This window comes from Eretmochelys imbricata, chromosome 1 (assembly GCF_965152235.1).
Source record: "Eretmochelys imbricata isolate rEreImb1 chromosome 1, rEreImb1.hap1, whole genome shotgun sequence".
In the NCBI taxonomy this organism is placed as follows: Eukaryota; Metazoa; Chordata; order Testudines; family Cheloniidae; genus Eretmochelys; species Eretmochelys imbricata.
The window spans coordinates 158,537,869-158,562,240 of NC_135572.1; the positions used below are offsets into that span (position 1 = coordinate 158,537,869).

Consider the following 24,372-nt stretch of genomic DNA (forward strand, 5'->3'; position numbering starts at 1 on the left):
TAAGTATTGAAGTCACAACCAATTTGAGGTTTGTGCCCTGCTTCTTCACAGTCTGCCCTGAGGCTGGCACTCTTGAACCACTGCAGGACAGCTTGACAGAGAGGGACACAAGCTCAATGTTTTGAGAAGTCCTTTGTGGATCCCCTTTTAGCACCAGCAGCGAATACTCGATCAGCTACCTTAATATGAAGATTAACTGAGCCAAATACTGTCCTGGTATGTGCATGTAGAGCTCCTGCTGACTTCAACGGTGTGATTTTAACGGAAGCAGAGCCAGTGCAAGGGTTGTGAACACAATGCAGGTCCGACTTTGTCCATAGCACCCTGGCAGTGCTGTGGCTGGGAGTGGTGGCAATACAGCACTTCTTTTTTAAATAGGAAGCAGGTGAAGGGGGTGAGAGCAGCTGGAACCTCAGTGGGGAGGGAGTTGAGATGGGAGTGGCTTTCTCAATCCTTAGTAAATATGAGAGAGGCATCTTGGGGCATCTGAAGCTACCACGCACGTCCCCCAGGTGGCAGATGGGAGAATGTCCACATGTGGACAGCTCCAATAGATGAATAAGGAGCCGTGGACCTAAGGTTGTGCACAGGGTTGATAACGCTGTCACGTAGAACTAACTCCCTACGGAAACGAACTCCAGGATGCACAGCAGGTTCCAACAGGAGGTAAGGCCTGAACAGACCAGCATAAGACAGAAATAAATGATGGAAACTGGGGGATGCCCTATACACACACCAGAGGTTGTGGAAGGAGAAAGAAAGAAGATGCCCACACTGGAGGGCAGAGTTTGCCTATCTGTCCTCAGCACTGTATTTCAAGGAGTAGCTCTTTTGATCGGCAGTGATATGCCCAGCACTATAGCCATTCTTCACTAACAGGAATGCATCCCCCTTAAAGAGTCATGGCTGTCCTGTACGGGGAGACTTTGGCAACCCAGTAAAGTGCCTGAAACCACTATGGCTTATTGCTAAAAGCAGCCAAGTCAACAGGCTGTAAATTGGCCAAGTCAGCAGGCTTAGCTTAATCAAGGCAGAAGGGGAGGGGGGGTCTTTGGGTGCTACAGAGAGGGCAGCTTGACCCCACGTCCTTCCTGATAAGAATTGTGTTGAAGTGGCTGATACATGCATTTTAGAAGAGCAGTATGTGCCCCAGGAATGGGCCGCAAGGCTGCAAACTCTGGAAAAACCCACACCTGGTTAATCAATAATCAGAAGGAACCTTTTGCTGGACCACTGAAACTGCTTGTAACAAGTTTTCTTTAAGGGACATGTCTAATGTATAAACAAGGGGGAAAAGTTTGAGGTAGTTTGACTCTTTTTGGACTCTCCCTCTGGATACATCTTGCAGTCCCCACCGGCAAACGGAAGATTTGGCCACCGGAAGCCTGCTGCTGTGCCACTCGAGAGCCACACTCAGCTTTGGTGATTATCAAGGGTTGGGGGTGTTTTACTAACCTTTTGCGGACGTGTGTAAGTGCTTGAGACTAAGTAAAGTTTAGCTTTAAGTGAAAGCAATTTTGCGTTGTCCTGTTTGTGCCAGCCATCTACCGGTCGGATGGCCGTGTCTCCCCTGATTTATGTCCTGACACCACCTTGCACAGAGTAAAAGTTACCAAGAGCTTTGGGTTGAAAGAACCCCGGATAACAGTCCCAGGGGTTTGGAAAGCTGACATATTCAGTGGTGATTGTCTCCTCAGTATTGTGTGGGTGTTTTGGAGCTTTCTCCTTCTTTCCCATCAGCTGGCCATAGGGATTTGCGTTGATGTTTTGGCACCATCACTACCTCTCTCTGGGGGTGGTTTCCAGTCTTTTTCTGTGGCAATGATCTGTCACACCAGCTAAGATTTACAGCTCTGAACATACCACAGCCTTTGTGTTGCATGTTCTGGCTTCCATATTTTATTTTGGTAGAGTTGGAAAGTGGCAAGTAGGAAAGTGGGTTTGAAAACTCTGGCTGATACTTTGAGAGACTTTTTCAGTGAAAAATTGAAGTTGTAATTAGCCATTTGGAGGGCAAACTGCAGTACATTAACTCCTGTGGTGGCAGGCTGACAGCACCCTGAGTGGGTGGAAAATACTAGACAGAGCGGACAATAGTGCTGCCCAGCTTCCTTTCGAATACATTGTCAAAGGAAAAGAAAACTAAAATAATGATTGCTGAGGAAAAACATCAGTGAAAAGAACATACAGTCAGCATTCTACAGAATGGAAAGTGACCTTTTAGGTTCTATATTCCCTTTAAATTGCAGGGTTTGTTAAATCCCAATGACATGTCACTGCTGCCATCTATTAGCAAGCACTAGAACTGCCATATCCAATAGTAATATTACTAACAGCAAAGGCAGGGGAGGACTTGAAACCCTTTCAGGCTTTCAGAGCAGCAGCAGCTCTGATAGAAGGTTGAAAGGACAGGAATTCATCAGCTCAGAGACTGATCCGACGAAGTGGGTATTCACCCACGAAAGCTTATGCTCCAATACGTCTGTTAGTCTATAAGATGCCACAGGACTCTTTGCCACTTTTACAGATCCAGACTAACACGGCTACCCTTCTGATACTAAATACAAAACAGACATTTTAAAAAGTAAAGAAAAAGCAAAAAGATTTTTTCCATCCTTCTTTCTCAAGATCAAACTGGCAATTGATCTCCAGACAAATCACATGCGCAAACTAATAGATATTATGCCTTACATATATATTTCATTGATGTCTTAAACGTGTTATGATCAGAGATGGTGTATTCTGTGAGTTGTATGTCACATACATATCATCTTAATAGAAAGATAATGAAACAAACAATTGACTGCATTTTGAATTCTCCCAGACAAAGCACTACGGGAGCTGCAAACCCAGGAAAGAAAGCCACTGCCAATGAGTAGACACAGACTGCCGGGTGATAAACCCTACCGGGGGCATCGTCTTGCACCCACCCTGTGGCATACATCCCAGGAGCATCAGCTCCTCGAGATGTTGCAGCCAAAAATTACATCACAAGTTTAGTCAGTTAGTGCTTCTCCAGCTCTCTAATATTATTCATGAAAGAATAGCTCAGCTGGTACTAATTTTGCAAATAATGCAATTAAATAATGGGGCACCATTTCGAAAAGGTAAATACTGGTTTACGTAGAAATGTACCTGTGCTGTGACTCCGGGTCTGCTGAACAGCACAAGCCTCAGTTTGGGAAAAGGTAGCACATATCTAGTCCTTCGGGATATTGATTTTCCTCCCTAAGAATCCCCGTTAGGTATATTGATCAATGGCCATTAGGCCTGGTGATTATTTATTATTGTAATTTAAATTTATCACCTCTTTAAGATATTATCATTTCTTGTACAAAGCCATAAATGTACCCAGCATTTTACATAAGTAATGTCCCAAAGAACTTACATTCTAAGGCCCAGGTCATCTCCTGTACCTTCCTATATGCAGCCTCAAATAAATATACCTGGCACAGAGGTATTCCACAGGGTGGAGACAGCACCTTTTCCCCTGGGCACTCTGTGGATGTCACTGCAGTTGCCTTTGAAGTCACTGTACCAACAGTCACCCATTCAAGCAGCTTGTCTCCCCACCTCCCCCTCCGGCCCACCCCTACTGCTACGGATGGAGCACCTGCCTGGGGAATGCAGGAGGCTCTTATCCACTTCTGTGATCTCCATGACCTCCCCCTGTCACAGTGTAACCCCGCTGGTACCAATGCAGTCTGGTCCATATGTACCCACAGAGGGCTGGCATTGTGTGGCCCTAAAAAGGTGCAAACAGTAGAATATAGTGACCAATGATGTGTGGTTGTAGATCAAATGTTTTGCAGAATAGATAGGCTTCCTGAAATAATATTTTATTAGAGGGGGAGAAGCCAGGATTCCTGTGCGTAGGTTGCCTAATATTTGTCAGTCTGTTGTTTTGAAGAGCTCTAGGACCCTCCAAGGTCTGTAACATTTGGCAGGAGGGGTAGTCCTGAGGTCAGGGAGGTGTCTTTTCTGGGCCCCATGCAAATCTGTTCAGATTTGGCCAAATTACACCCCTTCAGCATTTTGCCTCAGCATTCCACACAGAGCTGAACCTCCCAGGCCCCCTCATCCGCCTGCTGTTGCTGCCCTAGACTCAGTAAATGACCAACTTTTGTGTTGTGGGGAAAAAAACCTTTTGTTGTGTCCAGGTTAGCATTTAAAAAAGTTAATTGGCAATAATTTAACCTGAACTACAGTAAGGCCACACACGCTAGTGTAAACATATCCTATGTGGATATGTATGGACCAAAAGGCATTTCCCCAGCAAAATACCCTTTGGCCAAAGGGAAGTACACAGGATTGGAAACTAGGAGTTCTAGATTCACCACTTCATCTAACTGATGTCAATTCTGTGCCCTTACAACCCAGCCCTAGTGTGAGGCTACACAAGATGGGAGACCCGAGCTTTCTAATGTGGTAGTCTCAAGTGCCATCCACTTAGCCACAGAGTTTCAGAAAGGGTCTTTCAAATCTATGTGTTTTAGTATGCTGGCAAGAAATTTGGTCCAAGCATGCGTATGTAGCCGACTATTTAACTGTCTAGTGGCTAATCCACAGAAGATAACAGCTTTCTGCTGCTGCTAGCTAATGTGGTTAATCGTTTAGCTCAAATGGTAGAGATCTGTGCTGCAGTGAACTTTACTCAAACTCCGCTGATGATGCAAGCAGAGGAGGATTATTACAGTTGCACATGATAGAATGTGTTTTCTTTTTTTAAAAAAAATGAGGACATTATATACAACAACTCCCACATCTATGTTGTCTGAGTTGCAAAGTCAGTCAAATCAAGACATGCCAATATTATAGTTTTGCATGCAACTTTAAGTCTGTCCCTTTGTGCATATGCATTATGATACAGTTTGCAAGCCCCCCCTTGAGCTTACTGAAAAAACTGACATTTCCAGCAACACTTTCTGAGGAATTTCTTACAACAGTTCAGCTCATTTGCTGGAAATACGGGAAAGGCTGACATCTTGTGGAATGAATCACTTCTTCACATGACAAGGTTGCTGCAGTATGACAGAAATTCGAAATAAATGTTGGTGAATGGAACATTTAGTAAGCACTCAGGAAGTTAGGCAGCTAGAGAACATCTGCTCAATGTGCACCAGTGATCAGAAAAGCAGACAGAGATGTCAGGATATATGAAGAATGGGGTAGAATATAGTGAAAATATTATGATGCTGCCGTGGAAGTCACCCGGAGTACTGTTTCAGTTCTAGTCCCCTAACCCCAAAAAAGGATTTTTATAATCAATCATAAAACAATCATAAAAAGGGTTACATAAGTGATTTAGACTTCACAGCCATTTGGAATTCAAATGAACGTTCACAAGAACAATCTCGCACAGCAAGGTATAACACGATCTAAAGGCTGGAAGTTGAAACTAGACAAATTCAGACTGGAAGTAAGGCGTAGATTTTTAACGGTGAGAGTAATTAATCATTGGAACAATTTACCAAGGGTCGTGGTGGTTTGTCCATCACTGATGATTTTTAAATCAGTATTGGATATATTCTAAATGATCTGCTCCAGGAATGATTTTGAGGTGGTTTCTATGGTCTGTGCTATACATGAAGTCAGACAAGATGATCATGTCTCTTCTGGCCTTGGAATCTGTGAAGAACTTTTTACAGTCACTGACCAACTCTACTACGGCAAATGAGCAAGCAGAGGTCTCAGTCCCTCTCCTGGTGCATATAATGTCTCTTCCAGACCTCTAGAAGCCTGTCCAGTAACACAGTGGGTTCTGCAGCTCCCCAGACAGTAGTACTGCTATTCAAAAATTAAGTCTTCTGAGGGAGGGGTCGAGCCTGATTCCAAAGCTGATGAATGCTCACTGACATATGATCCCACTGAGAGTTACCAAAAGCAACTACAGCATTTGCTCAAGAAACTTCCTGAAAAAGCACAAGATCAAATCCACACAGACACACCCCTGGAACCCCGACCTGGGATATTCTATCTACTACCCAAGATCCATATAAATTGGTTAGTCTCTAAGGTGCCACAAGTACTCCTTTTCTTTTTGACATATCCCAAAAGCCTGAAACACTAAAAGTCTTTGACTTCTGTCAGAACTGAAGAAAAGTGCTCTAAATAAAGAGTTCTTCTTGTGAGAAAAACCTAACCCTGGCTGTAAAAATTCTAACTGCAATGGCCAAAAACAAAGATCCCACTGATAGACCGGACTTCTTAAAGCCCTGCCCTGCAGCATGCTCGGTGGAGGCACAGACTGTTCACTCAAGCTGCCATACTACTATATGAAAAAGCTCAAATGTTGGAAAACTAAATGTGATCACAAAACCTAACAGTCCCTGCCACTGTGCAGTCATTTAGTCAAAGGAATGTTGAAACTGATCCTACCCAGGACATAAATTTAAAGCTTCAGTGACTTCCTTGGAGAGTTGGAGGGAAAGTAAAAGCTGTTTATACTAAATAGGCAAGTGAGTTGAAGTCTCTGAATGGAAATTACAACGTACTGTTAAAAGGTGGTAAAAATGCACTACAACAGGATGAATGAAAACCCATTCCAAATAAAAACACTTGCTTATAGCTATATACTACTATAAAAACCCCCTCAAATGTTGGAAAAACTAAATGTGACCACAAAACCTAACAGTCTCCTGTGGATAAAATCCCCAGATCTTTTTCTTTGTGGAAAAAATCCTGGCTAAGTTACTAAACTTAAACTTTGAAGATCTACTATACCTTAAAAAATGTTAATGACTCTGTTCACAAATGAATTTCACAAGCAACTCTGGGGGAACCGCAATAGTAACAGTTTCCAACGTTACAGAGTGTGATAGAGCCTTCTGGGAGACAAGAACTAATAAAAGAACATTTACACCAAGGAGGGAAAGCAATTATCTTTTCTGGGTTAAGTGCACAGAGCAGGAGGATAGAATTTCTCATAGTGACAGGACAGGAGGAAGGATGATTTTGTCGTTACAGTGCTGGGGTTGCAACTGATTACTGCAGAACAGAGCTCCCGGAGTTGATGAGGTAGAGACAGGGGGAGGTAAACGGGCTGTGTTCTGGGGTTCCTTGAAGATTTGGATCTGAGACGGGGCTGGGACATTTGAAGTGTTGTGCCTGATGTAAGAGTAAGATCCCAGGTGCTGGGTGAGCATTTAGGTGTTAACTCTGGGTAGAGCAAAAGGCTGGATGCAGAGCTGGAGAGTATTAGATAAACTATTGCAGAAGGGCCCAGGACAAGTTAACTAAATCTACTGATTTTCAAAGCTATCCCTAAAGTAAAGGCAGAGACCTTGGCTCATTTATGATGTCAGATGTCTATACTATTTGATTGAGTGGTATTTTACTCTTTTCCTGGAGATCAAATTATAAAGATTAAAAGATTCTCTGACTTCGGTCTATAAGATTGTGTGTTGGTAGCATTTACAAATTGGCGGGTGGTTAAGAAGATCTTCAATTAAGATATAAGAGATCTTCTTAGTTTTAGAGGACATAAAACTCCAACTTTTATGGGCTGTACTGTCTCCAAAGAAAGATTAAAATAGCTGCTTCCAGATGAGAAAGATCGAAGGATATAGGATTTAGACATTTGGGCTAGATATTTGAAAAATCATGAATGAGTCATTGTGGCTGTTAGTATGTGAGTGAGTGAAAAGACTATTACTTTAAAGGCTGCAGTTACTCCAGCAAGATACAGTTGGTGCGGGCTGGGAAGAGGGCCAGTTACACCTACCTGTTTCACTGGCTATCCCAGCTCCAACTCTGGTATAAGTTAGAACTGCTTAGAGGCTATCCTAATTTACACCCGCTGGCTATGGTGGTCCTGCACCCATAGACAATCAGCAGAATGCCACCACAGACACATCTCCTTCAACACTGAGGTGGGGGAAGTCGGTGTAGGAACTGCCTGCACCACTTTACACCAGTAGAGAGCTCTTCTCCACTGGGGGAATTCTGAGCTGGCCAGATTACCTCCCTTTCTGCCACCGACGTCACACAGAGTGGCTGGAGCAGAAATAGTGAACCTGGCCTCTGCTCACCTGCCTATGCAAATTTGCACAACTAGTTACTCTAGCAACTAGGCATTTGTTGTGCCCCCATTTGGCAGGGCAGCTTGAGTAACATGTCCTCTCAGGAATGAGCTGTGAACGCGTCACAGACCAGCGTCTCAGGTGCGCCTGAGCTGCACACGAGGAGGGGAGCATAGCTGGCTTTCTGCTACCTTTGTACACCACCCTACACTAGTGCTGAGGGCAGCAGGGGCCAGTTCAGCTGCCAATCCAAGTTAGGGTAGCTTCAGGGCAGTGGCAGTAGTTGCTTCCAATTGATCACTCTAATATAGGCCTCATGTTGTTATAAGCTTGTTTTTCCTGGGAAACATTCATTCACGTGTTCCTCCGTCAAGAAGAAAATTCAGCAAACTCTTAGTTTAAAAAAAGAAATGAGAAAAGCCCTTAGACTCTCTCACTAATTAATTAAATAAAAAACCAAGTGAGTAAAAGCAAAGGACAATAAAATCCATGGCACCCCATTACGTATGAATTACAAAACAGTCACACCTCAGCCTCCCTCTTGTTTGCCTCTTGTTTCCCTTGTATCCTTGCTTTTCCCACCCCCGACACCCTTACTTGTCCCTCACAGATGAACAGCAGCATACCTTTAAGGTACTGGGCACAGTTCTGGGCAGTCTCCGCTTCTCTCCTCCCTCTACCGCCTGGGCCCTGGGCTGCTGCTGCAGGGGAAGGGGTTCACCTCAGGCACAGCTCATAGGGCAGTATAAGAAGGTGGTTCCTCTCTCCTCAGATGCTTAGCAGGTGGCTTTAGTGGCAGCAGATTTCAGGCTGCTTTGGGCTAGGCTACACATGCAACAGCTTCTCCCTGTCTGTCAGACAAGCGTCACTATGCCCACCCTGGGAATGTGCCAGGCACACACAGCATGCTGCTTCCTCCTCCTCTTCCTCTGCCTTTATCACCTTTGAGTCTTCCCTGTCTGCAGCCACAGGTGTGGGTCAGCCACCTATGAAGGTGGAGACAGCACAGAAAGTCATCAGCTTGAATGTGTGCTGTACCGTGAAAGGCAGTTCTGTGAGAGGGCTGGCTCAGCTCATGTCAAACACAAAGCTAGTGTAGAGGGCCCAAATCGGCTGTAATTTACACCGGTGTAAACCCAGAGCAATGCCAGGGGATTCAGTTGAGTTACTCTGCTTTTACTTCAGTGTAACTCAGAACAGATTTTGGCCATGAATTAAAACAGGGGGCAAAGCAAGTGCCATTCTTTATTATGTGATTGACCCAGCAAGATGCAGCGTGATCCTGTGAGATGCTGAGTGCTCTCAGCACACGCAGAGTTCAGCAGGTGTTGAGGGTGCTCAGTACCTTGCTATATTGAGCCTGATAGCAAATTCATTGTCTACAGCTGTACTTCATTTTGTCTTACGTTTGATTATTACTGTTATGTATATTACAGTAGCACCTATCAGCCCCAGCTGGTATCAAAGGCCCCCATTGTGCTAGGTACTCTCCAAACTTATGCAGAGCATCTCTGCCCCAAGGAGAGTACAAACTAAATAGACAAGGCAGATAAAGGGCGGGAGAGGAATCACAAGCACAGAGAAGGGAAGCGAGTTGCAGAGGCTCTTCTGATGGCACCTGATTAACAGCTGAAGTTCTCCTCCTCACCCCCATCCACACTCCTGGCTTTAGGGACGAGGTGCAGTCGGAGGAAGTTCTCTTTTAAATAGTCATGTGTTTATGTTGCATTTTAAGGTTAATCTTACACATACCAAAAGAGAGATCAATTGTTTGGTTATCAAGTGAACCACAGTAGAGAGGAAGAGGCTGGTGGGTGTTTCTGCGGGGCAAAGCCTGATCCTGAGTTAGCACTCTTTTTGAAGTGCTCTGCCGCTTCCTTTGTAGGAACAGAACGGCGGTTCTCAAACTGTGGCTCAGGACACCGAAGGGCGTCATGACCCCATTTTAATGGGGTCATCAGGGCTGGCGTTAGACTTGCTGGGGCCCAGAGCCAAAGCCCAAGCCAGAGAGCTTCAGTCCTGGGCAGTGGGGCCCAGGGTTATAGGGAAGCCCTTAGGCTTCAGCTTTGCCCCCCCCCCACACACACACCCAGAGCGGTGGGGCTCAGGTGTTGGCTTTGGCCCCCCAACCTGGGCAGCTGGGCTTGGGCAGGCTCACACTTCGATCCCCGTCCTGGGGTCGTGTAGTAATTGTTGTTGTCAGAAGGGGGTCATGAGGCAATGAAGTTAGAGAACCCCTGGAATAGAAGGATGATCTTCCCAGAGGACCATGCGCTTGATGTGCTCTTGAATCTGCTTTGTTGTGTATAGATCTTTTAATATTACCACCAAGCATTAATAGGTCTAATATCTAAGTAGACTCTTGACATCTACTGTCCCTAGTTAGGAGGGACTATCCCTATATAGTATATGAGCAAAACCGTTCCTGATTTTTCCACTATAAAGGTTCACCTGGTGCTGCAGATCTCAGACTTTCAGACCCAGTGTGTCACATCTAAAACTCAAAGTACTTGGTGCACTAAATTTGTGATTTTAATACTTAGCAGTTATAATAGATTTTTATCCTGACACTGTACTTTAAAAAAAACCAACACATCCCAACTGATTGCAGCCCGCATCCCACTAGCGGTATATGCATGCTGATTGGAGAACAGCTGACCTAATGCGTTTTAATTGTGGGGAGAGTTAAAAGGGAATGTATCTATGTGTGCTCACAACAATAGTTAATCAAAGCTTTGGAATGTTATCCACTATATTTTATTACATAAAAAAGGTCTTCATTGTCGTCTCTATTGAGGCAACTGAATTAAATATCTGGGGGTTTTAACAGAGAAAAACAGGAGAGTGTAAGAACTGGTCTTTTGTTGATATTTCTGTTTGGAGTGAACATGTATTCTGAGCAGAGGTAGAACCAGTGTGTGACATTTTAACTACAAAGACCTTGGAAGGAAATAAACAAACAAAATGCCAATTGCTTGTTTCACATTTTCTTTATTGACTGCCACTGACTGAGTTCTCAGATTGTGTGTCAGATATCATTAGAACAGTTGGAGCTATATTAGAATTACAGCAAGATTAAGAAAGATGGTATGCTACATGCAGGCTGGGAAGAGCTCGGTAGGGATTTGAAGCCTCAGCACAATGATGGACCCCCGCAAAGGGTCTACAGAGACATTGGAAAGACATGCTTGTCCTTGCATCAGTTGGCACTAAAGGAAGATGACACTGCAATGGTGTAAACAGATACACTTAAAGACTTTGCTGAAAAAATGTTGCAATTCCGAAACATTACACACTGTTGTTCTTGCTTTTGTTCTAAGAAACTCATGGCACATTCATTGCAAGTGCACAGTCTCTCTGGGTTTTTTCCACAGTAATCAGCTTAGCTCTGATTTTAATTTCTTTAGGCTAGAGAAGGTCTGCCGGGCTTTTCACCGCACAAGCCTTGTGCTAATGATGGGTGTGTTGGGAGCTAATGTTAGTTGTGCACTTATTCATATTTGGTAGATGTTACCAAATCCAGTACAGTTTAAAGACCTTTTCAGCAAATACATCAGTTTGGCAGCACACTTGTTTCATGTCACCTGACATCATAATGTTTAGGCTTAAGCTTCAAAGTCCACTAGCTGCTCACCCAGCCCCTCAGTCATCCAAGAAAAATTTAAAACAAAAAATAACCCCCTCTAGATATTCACTGATACCTATGTAATGACTCTGTGAATGAGGCCTGCGAACGGTGACAGACGCCTGGATGCTTCATCAGCAGGATCAGCCTAGGAAGAAGGAGCCGAGGCAGGCTTCTCCTCTCGGGATACAGGAATGGGTCTCTCACTGTAGCTGGTGTCCATGTTGGACTGGACTTTGGGGCCAGAGAAAGTCAGCATGCCATCAGCAGACAGGGAGCAGGTGATGGCAGATTGGTCCACGTTGGAAGGCAGGCGGTATCTGCGGTGGAATTCACGGGAAATGTAGCCATAGTCGTCCTGACAACAGACAGAGGGAACAGATGGCGCGGTCAGAAGCAGTGCCTGCTGTGACTTTAGGCACACCCCAAAGCATGTTTTAATCTACATCACCGGAGTGTGACTCCATGTTTACACTGAATTCCAAACAGTTATTTCAAAGCCACATTTGGCTCAGAATGAGATCACGGTCTCAGGCACAGCTATGAATGTATATGCATTTTATTCTACACTACAATTTATTAGGGACAAATCCTGCCTTGGCTGATATCCTGTGCAATAACACTCAGGCCAACTGAGCTACAAAGTGTGTCAATCAGAGCAGAATTTGGCCCTTACCACACGATGCTGGGCATGACTGTCAGCAGTGCTGAGCACCTGCAGCTCCCATTTATTTCAGTTGAAGCTGTAGGTGCTCAGCGCTCTGAAAATGAATGCCTATATTTCAGGATGTTGGAAACATCATTGAATGGAACAAGAGGCTGTAATCCTGGCTCCTCTGATGCTGTTAGCTGAAAGAATGAGAAATAAAAAGAAAGATTGACATTAAAGTGTCTTTTTTCTCCCTTTATGGTAAAGTAGTCTGAAATATATATATATAAAACAAATACTGATTGGGCTCTGAAGTTTTGTTTTCCCAACAAGTGTCTTCATGGATGAGAAGAGTTTGTGCCCCCTCCTCTCTCCCGCCACTGGTGTTGTTATTATTCACACTTCAATCCTTGCTTGAATTTCCATGTCATATTTGGTCAGTTTGCAAGCCTTAGGCCCTTTGTTCTTTTGGTTTTGTCTGTTTTGCTCTTCTCCTCCAACCAAGCATATGAAAACTCAGCTTTCCACAAGTAATCCTGGATTATGGAAACTCAGTCATTCTTTGACAGCTTCAGATAACATTCTTTTTCTAGTCAGACATTATTACTGAACAGTACACATTGTCATCTGACTGTTATGGAGCTTGATGATTGAAAATAAACAACAGAGACATTTTCTCATTATTATAAGAAATCCGGTTTGCCAGAGCCGGGAACCTACATTTAGTGAATTTAGGTTTAACCTTTGAAAAATAATTCTGGAAAAAGTAGAGAACAGTATCCTTCCCAGTTGTACTTCCCCAACTTATATATAAGCAAATATTGGTAGGAAATTCACCCAGCTCTACAGTTAACTTATATAACATATATATATGGAACACCTTAAAGTCAGAAAGAGAAAAGAGCAGGATAATTTCCTCCAAAGTTGCATGCTTTTTCTGCTTACCTGTCTCTCATTGTGCTTGCCGTGGATTTCCACAAAGTCATCCATAATCTTCACACTCAGATCTTCAGGAGAGAAGTGTTTTACATCCAGGAAGATTGTAAACTTTTCCCGGTCAGACCTCACCTGCAATTAATATAGTAATAAAATAAAACAATAATTTGTTGACTTAAAAACAAAGTATTTCTCAGTCTCATCCTGAGCATGATTGTCTCAGAAGTGGTTTAAGAAGGCTAGAGAATGGTTATGGGCCTGATCCAAAGCCCACTGAAGTCAATAGAGTTCTCCATTAATGTAAATGCGCTTTGGCTAAGGCCCTGTAATTGCAAGGTTGGTAGAATTCTAAGACATCCTTATTGCTCCTTGAGTTTGCATCCCTTCACACTGCTCTCATTGTGTCACTCTATCACTTGATTATTTTTCAGAATCTATCATTAGAGATTTATTGGACATTTGGGTTGTGCTCAGCAGCTAGCGGTGAAATTATATCAGTTATGTAGCTTCACCTATTTTGTTAAGCTCGCACCTTTGGTTTTTACTCTCTCCTTTAAACCACACTTTCTCTGTTAAGCTGCATGGATTCAGGAAGAAAGTGTGATCTGCAGTTTTGTGGCCTGGCTTGTAAGTCTAATAAAGTTCTTGCAGCTCTAGCTCTGCTGGGCTTCTGCTAGATTTTTGGAGGAAACCTCAGGAAGGTTAGTAGAATGCAGAAAGAACAAACATCTGCGCTCGCTTTGACATTTCAGATCTGACTGTTTTGAATACAGCCCAACATACAAAATGTTCATTTTGCATATAGTCTTTGGAGGACTCTTCTTGGGATTTCCAGTGTGGGATTATAACACAGAAGTCATGAGATGGTGAAAAAAAGAAAAGAAAGGAGATCGTTCATGCTCAAGATTGAATTTATACCTGGAGTCCCATCCCCAACAAAAGTAAGCTGAATACGTATGTTCATGTAACAGAGGAAGCTTTGTTTTTTCTCCAGCACATGGCAAACAGCTGTCAGGGTCTTAAAGTAATCTTTTTATAGTATTGTAAAAATACTATAGGTCAAATCTTTTTCTTAAAGGGAAAAAATTATTTCCTTTGCAAAGATTTCCCGTTATAATTTTCTGTGATGGTCAGGTGGGCTTAGTATTTTGCAGGAAACCTGCTAGTTTTCCTGCACCTGTTCACATCAGAGCTAAATTACATAGTCTAATTGAATCAAGGAACGTAGCAGGTGGTTGTTACTATTAATGAACTGGCAACAGAGGTAAATGGTATTCAGTAAAGGAGTCTTACCTCTGAAATGCCTGATTCCAGAACGGTGCGGAAGAGAGAGTGCCTGTAATAGGGGCTGATGGTGGAAGAGAACAAAGGCAGGAGATCATAATCGAAAAGACCCTCTCCGAAATACTGGTCAAACAAACGGCTTGGAAATAAGGGTCCAAGAGCTCGTTTGAACCAGGGGTGCTGGATGGTAATGTCCATGTTTTCTGCTGCTGCAAGTTCGACGGTAGAGAGAAGACAGTGCAGTCTCTGGGGACAGTGATGTCTTTGCTGGACTGCACAGTGGAGAATCAGAAAGCCTCCCTCTTTATATACTACTTTCACAGAATAAAGGCATTAGTGGGATTTCTCTGGAAAGACATGATCTCATGATGAAGGCAAACTCGTCAGCAGAAATGCAGAGACTGACCTGAGAATGACAGTCTGGTTAGAATCAGTGCCAGATATCTGTGGACAGTAGCTACTCTCCAGCATGCTATGCTATCTGGGGCTACCTCTACCCAGAGAGAAAACAGGCTGTAACCCTGAACATAGACAAGCAATTCAATCAGGACTTTTAAATTGAATTTCTAGTGGAAATTTTCTAAAGGTGTCTATAGTTACTCTAGCTAGCTTTGATCTAGCTAGATCAGAGCTAGCTCAGGTATGCCTACATATGCTGCAATCATACTTCCCAACTCCCAGAGTAGACATCCTTTAAGTGTATTCAGCGGGACTTGTTTCTTGCCATTAGCTTTATGGGTATTGGTGTGTGTATTCAATATGAGAACTGGTTGGATAATGGTGAACATTTTTCTTTCATTTTGTTTCTTTATTTAGGGTGTACACATTTCTAAGGAGCCTTGTGGTATTAAATTAGACTGTTTGCAGGACAGAACATTTTAATCTTTGAGGGCATTTGTGCACCTCAGTCCCTCCTGATCTGTGCCTTTGGCACACAGTAGTGCAGTCTCCTAAGGGTTGTAAACTTTAGTCTAATTCAGATTACATACTTCACCAGTGTCAGAGTGAAGCAGCGCCTTCAGGCAGTGTATCACCTACTAAGTGAAATCAATAACATTTGTGGGTGCTCATATAAAGAGTTAAGCTTCATCTTCATTGCAGAAAGAAGTGTGGTTTCTTACATTGAGTTGCTGTAAATGTAGCTAGCCCAGGTCAACCCGATAGCCCCACCTGGATTTGACCTCCACTAGCTGCATCAGGGTTAAAACAACAGTGCCTTGTCTGTCCACTATGAGTTTACAGCAAGATAGCTATCTCATTGCAAAAATGCTCCCTTTATTTGCAGTGAAGACCTAGCCTGTTTTGTAAAATATTGGAACCAATCCAAAACACAATCCTCAACCAGACCTTTTTTTTTTTTTTTTTTTTTTTTTTTAGTTTTAGATCTGTTCTAATGTAAGCAGGGTCTGAATGAGCTCTCCCCTGACATCTAGTGATGAGCTGGGAGAAAAGTCTAGATGCACAACATGGTGGAGCTGCTTTTCTAAAATGGTCACTTTTGGCTGGTGTTGGGTTACAAATCCCTTTAGTATTGAGTGCAGAGGTAATGAAATGTTGTTATATTTACTGTGTGAGTAAAGGGCAGCAGAACTGTACTTTGCTTGCCCTGATTGAGGGGGTCACTCTAAAATGAACCTCACTCGCTAAGCAGGGATAGGGATGCCATCTCCCAGTGGAAATGAGAGGGGTTGGGGATAGGTGTTTCTACTTGGTGGTGTGGACTCTGCTGAAAGAATCCTAGGCACCATTTTACTTTCCCCTCCCCAGTGTTTAAGGACAGAGCTGATTAGGCTCAACGGAGAGTCATTTTTTCTATTCAGTGATGACCAGAGCTGGGCCACTGATAAGCAGATCTAGGGGCTATGCCTTAGACCTGGTGTAGGGACAGTGGTTAAATGAAAGACAATGCAGAGGCGGTACTGGCAGAGAGGTTTCCTGCTACCCAGTGAAATCAGGAAGAGCTGACATCGCTAAAGACCTGGATTAAGCAGTGAAACCTCAGAACATGGCATTGCAGAAGTGGCCGTGAGCGTCCAACCGCAGCAGCATGTGACCAGTGGCAGCAGAGGCCGTGGCAAACAGCCAGTTGTAGAGGTGCACAGCAACCACACAGACATTGCTCAACGTCCCCCCTCCTTTCTTGGGTGGGAGGTGAACCCCTGTGAATGCACCTCTGAGTCTTCACTAATCAAGGACAGCCAGCTGTGAGTGGGGTGTAGTGGAGGGAGTGGAGAGTGATGTGATAAAGGGACATTCGTTGTTCAGACTTTCCTACTGCAAGGTGGGAAACAGGCAAAGGACACTGCCCAACGCACTGTGGGGTCGGGTTTGCCTATGGTTACATGCTTTTGAATGTGGTTGTTGTGTTTTCCCAAATGTACGTGTGGTTCCCTTTCCCTTTTAATAAAAGCTATCTTTTGTTATACACAGACTCAGTGCTTACAAGTGGGAAAGTATTGCCTCTTAGAGACACCTGGGGTAGTGTTATGTTTTCCCAGATTACTGCGTGGAGGCTTTAGCCAGTTCTGTGTCATATTGTTAAGAGGAACCCCTAGATAATGAACCCAACCCTTGTTGCTGCCAAGTTCCACTTGACTTGGCAGAAGGGTTACCCTAGTAAGAAGGTACCGTAAAGTGTGTGTCACTTCACACACTTGCCTTTACCATCCCAGAAGGCCAGACTTTTCTAAATGTTACAGCTGCATCCCCAATACTTCCTCCTCCTCCTCCTCTCCTAGAACCTAGCTGACTTTTCCTCCCTTTTCCTTTTCCTCCTCCAAATTTTTATGTATTTGTACAGACGTTGTTTAGTAGTTTTGGTGCAGGAGTATATGGAGAAGTGAACTGTTATACTTTTGAAATGAAAGAACAGTTGTGCAAATGACACAAAGCTTTCCTTTTCAAGAAATGGTTTCAGGCCATCTGTGATAGCAAAAAAACAAGTTAACATGCAGTCAACAAAGGACAATAGACATATTATCCTAAAGGATAATCAAATGCATCTCAGTCTGATTGCTGTGTTCCTTCTGACAGTTTTGAGCTGGAGTGGAATGTCAGGCAATGGCTGTGAGGCAGCTGGTTATAGTTCCGGGTGTAAAAGCCTTCCCTCTACCTACAGCACAGAGTTCTATATAGCCTCAGGAAGGTGTCTGGGGCTGGTTGTAGAGATATTGTCAGATAGTCCATATTCTTTGAGGTAGGGAATGATATTATGGCTTTAAAAGCAGAAGGGGTCAATCAGACTCCCCTCAGTTAGCTCCCAGGCCTGCAATGGACTGCCTTAGCCAAAAAGCAAATGAAGTAGCAGACAGGGAGGAGGGAGGTCATATCACCCCTGCCAATACCCAAAAGGAATCAAGTTACCATCCCACAGTATACAGACAAATACATGTGAGTGAGGAGGATGACAGACAGGAAGGACACTCACCTTGACTCTGTGTGGGGAACAAAAGGCCACCCCAGTGAGGTGAGGGATCAATACTCCTCCCCTTCTCCCCCACCACCGAAAAGCTAAAGTTAGGCCACTGGAGTACCCAGACCCCAGCCTCCAAAGGGGTGGGGCACAGAAAGGAATTTGGCTGTGGGGGAGGTTTGAGGAATCTCCCTTGCCCACCTGCTGTTAAAAGCAGTACATGGTTGTGAGCCACTGCACAGCGAGGCAGCCCTAACAGCTTTTTCTCTTGGCCCAAAGAACTGTTATATGAATTTTTTTTTTTGGGGGGGGGGGGGGGGGGGGACGGACCTCCACCCATTGCTGTGGCAGCCAACCCCTTCAGGGACAAAGGGACACTAGACACACTCCCTAGAAGCTATGTGGGAGTGGGAAGGCCTGGGTTCAAGTTTACACCCAAAGGTTTCGGGGTGTCAAGGGTAAGAAAGGGTAGGCAAGAGCCCCATAGGTTCTAAAGAGAGAAATTATATGGGCTAGTGGTGAAATGGCTCTGTACGGATTGTTGAAGGATGTCGGCTGGCTTGTTAGCAAGAATGTTTATCATGTGAATAGCTGAAATGTGAAATTATGAAAGGCCATCCGTGGAATAAACCTGTCCAGAAAATAAGTCAGTAGGTTTCCCTAGAATGCCAGTCACGCCCCCTAGTTACCCCCACTTCTTTAGTGGGGAGATGTTTGCGGTGTAGTTGTAGCCGTGTCCGTTCCAGGATATTAGAGAGATGCGGTGGGTGAGGTAATATGTCTAATTGGACCAACTTCTCTTGGTGAGAGAGAGACAAGCTTGTCACCAACAGAAGTGGAGAGAGGAGACAGCTACGGCAATTTCCTGCAATATCCTTGAAAAACCTTATTCAGGTTAAGTATGCTTAGAGTCCACTGTATTAAATACAAAGGTGATGTATTCTTGTGGGCCTGGATGATCAAAGGTTTATACTGAACAATATGGCAGACAAGCCTGAACTTTTGGGACAATACATGTGAAGTGGATTTCCTGGGAAACTTCAAGGAGAAGCACAGGCAACACGAAGAGGGGGAATCAAGTGCCCCTCCCCACCCCCCAGATTGGCCTGTTGGAGGCGAAGACTGAGAGTGGCTCTGTCCTTCTCTCCCTGCGCCTCCTCCCCGCAACTCCCAGCACCTTTGGCTGCTCTCCCTGGCAGCTGGGTGGGGAGCAGGACAGAGCTGCTTTTTCCTGAGAGAGCCTGACTGGGAGGCAAGGCCCGCTCCCTGCCCAGCTCTGAAGGCAGTGCCCCCACCAGCAGCAGCACAGAAGAAAAGGTGACAATCCCACTACCCCCGTACAATAGCCTTGTAACCCCCACCCACGATCTTTTGGGTTTGGACCCCCACGGTTACAACACCGTGAAATTTCAGATGTAAACCTCTGAAACCATAAAACTGATGATTTTTAAAATCCTATGACTGTGAAATTGACCAAAATGGCCTGTGAATTTGGTAGGGCCCTATGTATAATGGAAGGAGTCACAGATTCATGGGGGTGCTTGTTCTGAGCTAACAGCTGCTAAGAACTTATAACCACAGAAAACCCCCTTGGTGGGGTTTGAAGGACTAAAACCTACCAGAGCCATTCTTGGATTAGTGTGTAGGTTCTTTTACTGTTTTTTATTGTGTTTTCTCTATAATGGTTTCACCTTAAAAATAAAGGGGCTTGCTTAGAAAGGGCTGTGTGGTAATTTTTAACTGTTGGCAATTACACTAGTTCAAGGGTTCCCAGACTTGGTTCACGCCTTGTTCAGGGTAAGCCCCTGGTGGGCTGCAAAACACTTTGTTTACCTGAGCATCTGCAGGTACGGTCGCTCGCAGCTCCCAGTGGCCACGGTTCACCGTTCCCTTAAAATGCTGTCCTGAATCAAGGCCATAAACAGTGATATTATGCAGGGGGCAGACATAGCTGCAGGAGCCAGTTGCATAAACATTATTGTCATTCTTTTGGAGTCCTTAAGTGTTTGCTAAACATTTCCCTCTGGAAGTGTTTGTCCTCCATCATATTTCTCTCTCATTAGGGAAAGAGTTTCCTGCATTGTTTCCCTGTCCTCTTGCCCCAAGCTGTCCTGTCTCTGAAACATGAGCCTTGTTTTGTGCTCTTCAAACCTTGTCTGTGTAGTCAGAGTCCTTGTTCAGTTCTTCTCATTCCAGGAACAGTTCTTCTCATTCCTGGACTGAAAGTCTGTGAGCCTTTCCACCACCGTGGATCTAACGGGCCTGTTGCCATATCTGTTCTGGGACACTCATAGAGTTGAAGTGGCCACTGTAATGAGAGACGATGAAATAATAGCAACACTCATCTTCCTGCCACCTTTAAATACCAAGAAAGGCAATAACAGGTAACAATTTCCACTCAATGTTGAATTCCAGTGCCTCCCTACAAAGCACTTTTTCCATGGGCATATTATCAGAAGTCATGCTCCACAGTTACAAGAATAAAGATGGGCAGGGAAGCGTTAATGGGAGGTGGAAGGGATTGCAGGCATGTGTTTTGATCACTTTCACAGGACCAACAAGTGTTACTTGTTGCAGGCAAATAGAAACCTCAGCCCATCCGAGGAAAGAAGTCAGCAGGAGCTGCTGGGTGCTCAGCACCTTTGAAAGTCAGGCCACTTACTTAGCCCTGGTCTATACTACGGGCTTAAGTCGAATTTAGCCGCGTTAGGTCGATTTTAAAATGAATGTGTCTACACAACCAACCCCTTTCTGTCGACCTAAAGGGCTCTTTAAATCAACTTCTGTACTCCTCCCCAGTGAGGGGAGTAGCGCTAAAATCGATCTTGCTGGGTCAAATTTGGGGTAGTGCAGACGCAATTCGACGGTATTGGCCTCCGGGAGCTATCCCAAAGTGCTCCAATATGACCGCTCTGGACAGCACTTTGAACTCTGGCGCGCTAGCCAGGTACACAGGAAAAGCGCCGGGAAATTTTGAATTTCATTTCCTGTTTGGTCAGTGTGGCGAGCTCAGCAGCACAGGTGACCATGCAGCCCCCCTAGAATTGCAAACGAGCTCCAGCATGGACCGAAAGGGAGACACTGGATCTGATTGCTGTATGGGGAGAAGAATCTGTGCAGGCCAAACTCCGATCAAAAAGAAGAAATGCTAATATATAGGCCAAAATCACACAGGGCATGGTGGAGAGATGCTACACCAGGGACACACAGCAGTGCCACATGAAAGTCAAGGAGCTCAGGCAAGCCTACCAAAAGACAAAGGAGGTAAACGGTCACTCCGGGTCAGAGCCCCAAACGTGCCGCTTCTATGATCAGCTGCATGCCATTCTGGGGGGGGGGGGACCTACCACTACCCCACCACTGTCTGTGGACACCTGAAAGCGGGGAGTCTCACGTAACAGGGAGGACGATTTTGTGGAGGAGGAGGAGAATGCAGCAGGGAAGCGGTGAATCCGTTCTCCCCGGCAGCCAGGACCTTTTCATCACCCTGGAGCCAATACCCTCCCAAGGCAGGATCCCCGACCCTGAAGCCGGAGAAGGCAGCTCTGGTGAGTGCACATTTGTAACGACAGTACAGGGTTTAAAAGCAATTGTGTTTAATGTTTGATTTGCCCTGAAGAATTGGGATGCATTCGCGGCCAGTACAGCTACTGGAAAAGTCTGTTAACGTGTCTGGGGATGGAGCGGGAATCCTCCAGGGACATCTCCATGAAGCTCTCCTGGAGGTACTCTGAGAGCCTTTGCAGAAGATTTCTGGAGAGGGCTGCCTTATTTTGTCCTCCACGGTAGGACACTTTACCACACCAAACCAGTAGCAAGTAGTTGGAATCATTTCAGCACAAAGCATGGCAGCGAATGGTCCTGGGTTTTGGTCGCATTCAAGCAACATTCGGTCTTTACCTTTCTGTGTTAGACTCAGGAGAGTGATGGTCATGGTCACCTGGTTGAAACAGGGGAATTTTTGTATGGGAACAGTAAAAGGACCCCGTTCATGCTGGGTTGTTTGCGCTTGGCAAAAAGAGATCATCCCGGAGAATAGCCACACAGTTGGGGGAGGGGTGAAGGGATCATCTCAGAGAATAGCCACGCGGTGGGTTTAGGGGAGGTGTGTGCTGCACATCCACCCAAAAACCACATCCCCTCCTTTTAAATGTGAAACCCAACCGGCATTGCTTGCTATGGGAAAGGATGGCGCTGCAGTTTGAGCCATTCCCACATGTTATGAAGGTATAAGAAGCCAACCCCACATACGAAAAGGCTTACCATGGCTGCCTGGAAACCGAATTCTGTTGCCCACCCGTTTGTAATATGTCACCATATCGGCAGGCGCTCAATATAAAAGGCAAAATGCAACCTTGTACCTAAAGCACGTGTGCTGTGTGCTGTGAATTGCTTGATTCACTGTGAAAGAGTCTCCCTTTTGTTCTCAGAAATGTATCATCTTAAATTTTACTCTCCCTTTTTATCTCCCCCAGGTGCAAATGTTTCTATGCTCCCCCTATCATTTCTGTCCCTGAGGTTATCGCAGATTAGAAGATGAAAAAAACGCACTCGCGATGACATGTTTTCTGAGCTCATGCAGTCCTCCCACACTGATAGGGCACAGCGTGGCAGAGGCCAGGAAAGCATTAAGTGAGTGCAAAGATCAGAGGCAGAAGGCAATGCTGAGGCTAATGGGGGAGCAAACAGACATGATGAAGCTTTTGTTGGAGCTTCAGGAAAGCCAACAAGAGCACAGCCCCCCGCTGCATCCATTGTATAACCGACTGCCCTCCTCCCCAAGTTCCATATCCTCCTCACCCAGACGCCCAAGAACGGGGGGGAGGGGAGGAGGCTCCAGGCACCCAGCCACTCCACTCCAGAGGATGGTCCAAGGAACAGAAGGCTGTCATTCAAACAGTTTTGTAGTGTGGCTACAATAAGCAATGTGACCTTGTCCTTCCCTCCTCCCACACCCCACCCCACCCGGGCTACCTTGTCAGTTATCTCACTTTTTTTTTTTAATTAATAAAGAAATAATGCATGTTTTCAAAACAATAGTGACGGATGAAGTGAGCTGTAGCTCACGAAAGCTTATGCTCAAATAAATTTGTTAGTCTCTAAGGTGCCACAAGTCCTCCTTTTATTTCCTTTGCCAGCTGTGATTGAAGCGGGGAGGGTGGTTGGCTTACAGGGAATTAAAATCAACAAAGGGCGCGGTTTTGCAGCAAGAAGAAACACATACAACTGTCAAACCATGGCCAGTCATGAAACTGGTTTTCAGAGCCTCTCTGATGTGCAGCGTGCCTAGCTGTGCTAATCCCCCTGGGGTCTGGTTGCTCAAAATCGGCCACCAGGTGATTTGCCTCAACCTCCCACTCCGCCATAAACGTCTCACCCGTACTCTCACAGATATTATGGAGCACACAGCAAGCAGCAATAACAATGGGAAAGTTGGTTGCGCTGAGGTCTAACCTAGTCAGCAAACAGCACCAGCGAGCTTTTAAATGTCCAAAGGCACATTCTATCACCAGTCTGCACTTGCTCAGCCTATAGTTGAACTGCTCCTTACTACTGTCCAGGCTGCCTGTGTAGGGTCTCATGAGCCATGGGAGCAAGGGGTAGGCTGGGTCCCGAAGGATAACTATTGGTATTTCAACATCACCAATGGTAATTTTCTGGTCTGGGAAGTGAGTCCCTTCTTGCAACTACTCAAACAGCCTGGAGTTCCTAAAGATGCGAGCATCCTAAAGATGCAAGCGTCATGCACCTTTCCCGGACATCCCACGTTGATGTCAGTGAAACGTCCTTGTGATCCACCAGTGCTTGCAGCACTATTGAGAAGTACCCCTTGCGGTTTACATACTGGTTGGCAAAGTGGTCCAGTGCCAAGATAGGGATATGCGTTCCATCTATTGCCCCACCACAGTTAGGGAACTCCATTGCAGCAAAGCCATCCAGTGTGACCGGCCCACTTCCCAGAGCCACTACTCTTGATAGCAGAACGTAAGTGATTGCATTGGCTACTTGGATCACAGCAGTCCCCACAGTAGACTTGCCCACTCCAAACTGATTCCTAGCTGACTGGTAGCAGTCAGGCATTGCAAGCTTCCACAGGGCTATTGCCACTTGCTTCTCAACTGTCAGGGCAGCTCTCATCTTGGTATTCCTGTGCTTTAGGGCGGGGAAAAGCAACTCATAAAGTTCAAGGGAAATGGCCTTTCGCATGCAAAAGTTTTGCAGCCAGTGTGAATCATCCCATACCTGCAACGCTATGCAGTCCCACCAGTCTGTGCTTGTTTGCTGGGCCCAGAATCAGCATTCCACTGTATCAACCAGCCCCACTGCCACCATGATGTCCCAATTGTCACAGCCCGTGCTTTCAGGAACGTCTGTGTCCATGTCCTCTTCACAATCATCCTTGTGCTGGCGTCTCTTAGCCTGGTTCTGCACATACTCCAGGACA

At 45.1% G+C, this 24,372-nt stretch overlaps 1 protein-coding gene across 1 annotated transcript; it reads right to left on the reverse strand.

The window, feature by feature from the left end:
* Nucleotides 1–11,794: 11,794 nt before the first annotated feature.
* On the reverse strand, nt 11,795–14,713 carry CRYAA (crystallin alpha A). Its single transcript, XM_077807234.1, has 3 exons — nt 14,525–14,713; nt 13,241–13,363; nt 11,795–12,004 (listed from the first exon to the last, which is right to left on the reverse strand). Exons 1-3 carry the CDS (start codon nt 14,711–14,713, stop codon nt 11,795–11,797), a joined length of 522 nt encoding a protein of 173 aa, XP_077663360.1.
* Nucleotides 14,714–24,372: the final 9,659 nt, after the last annotated feature.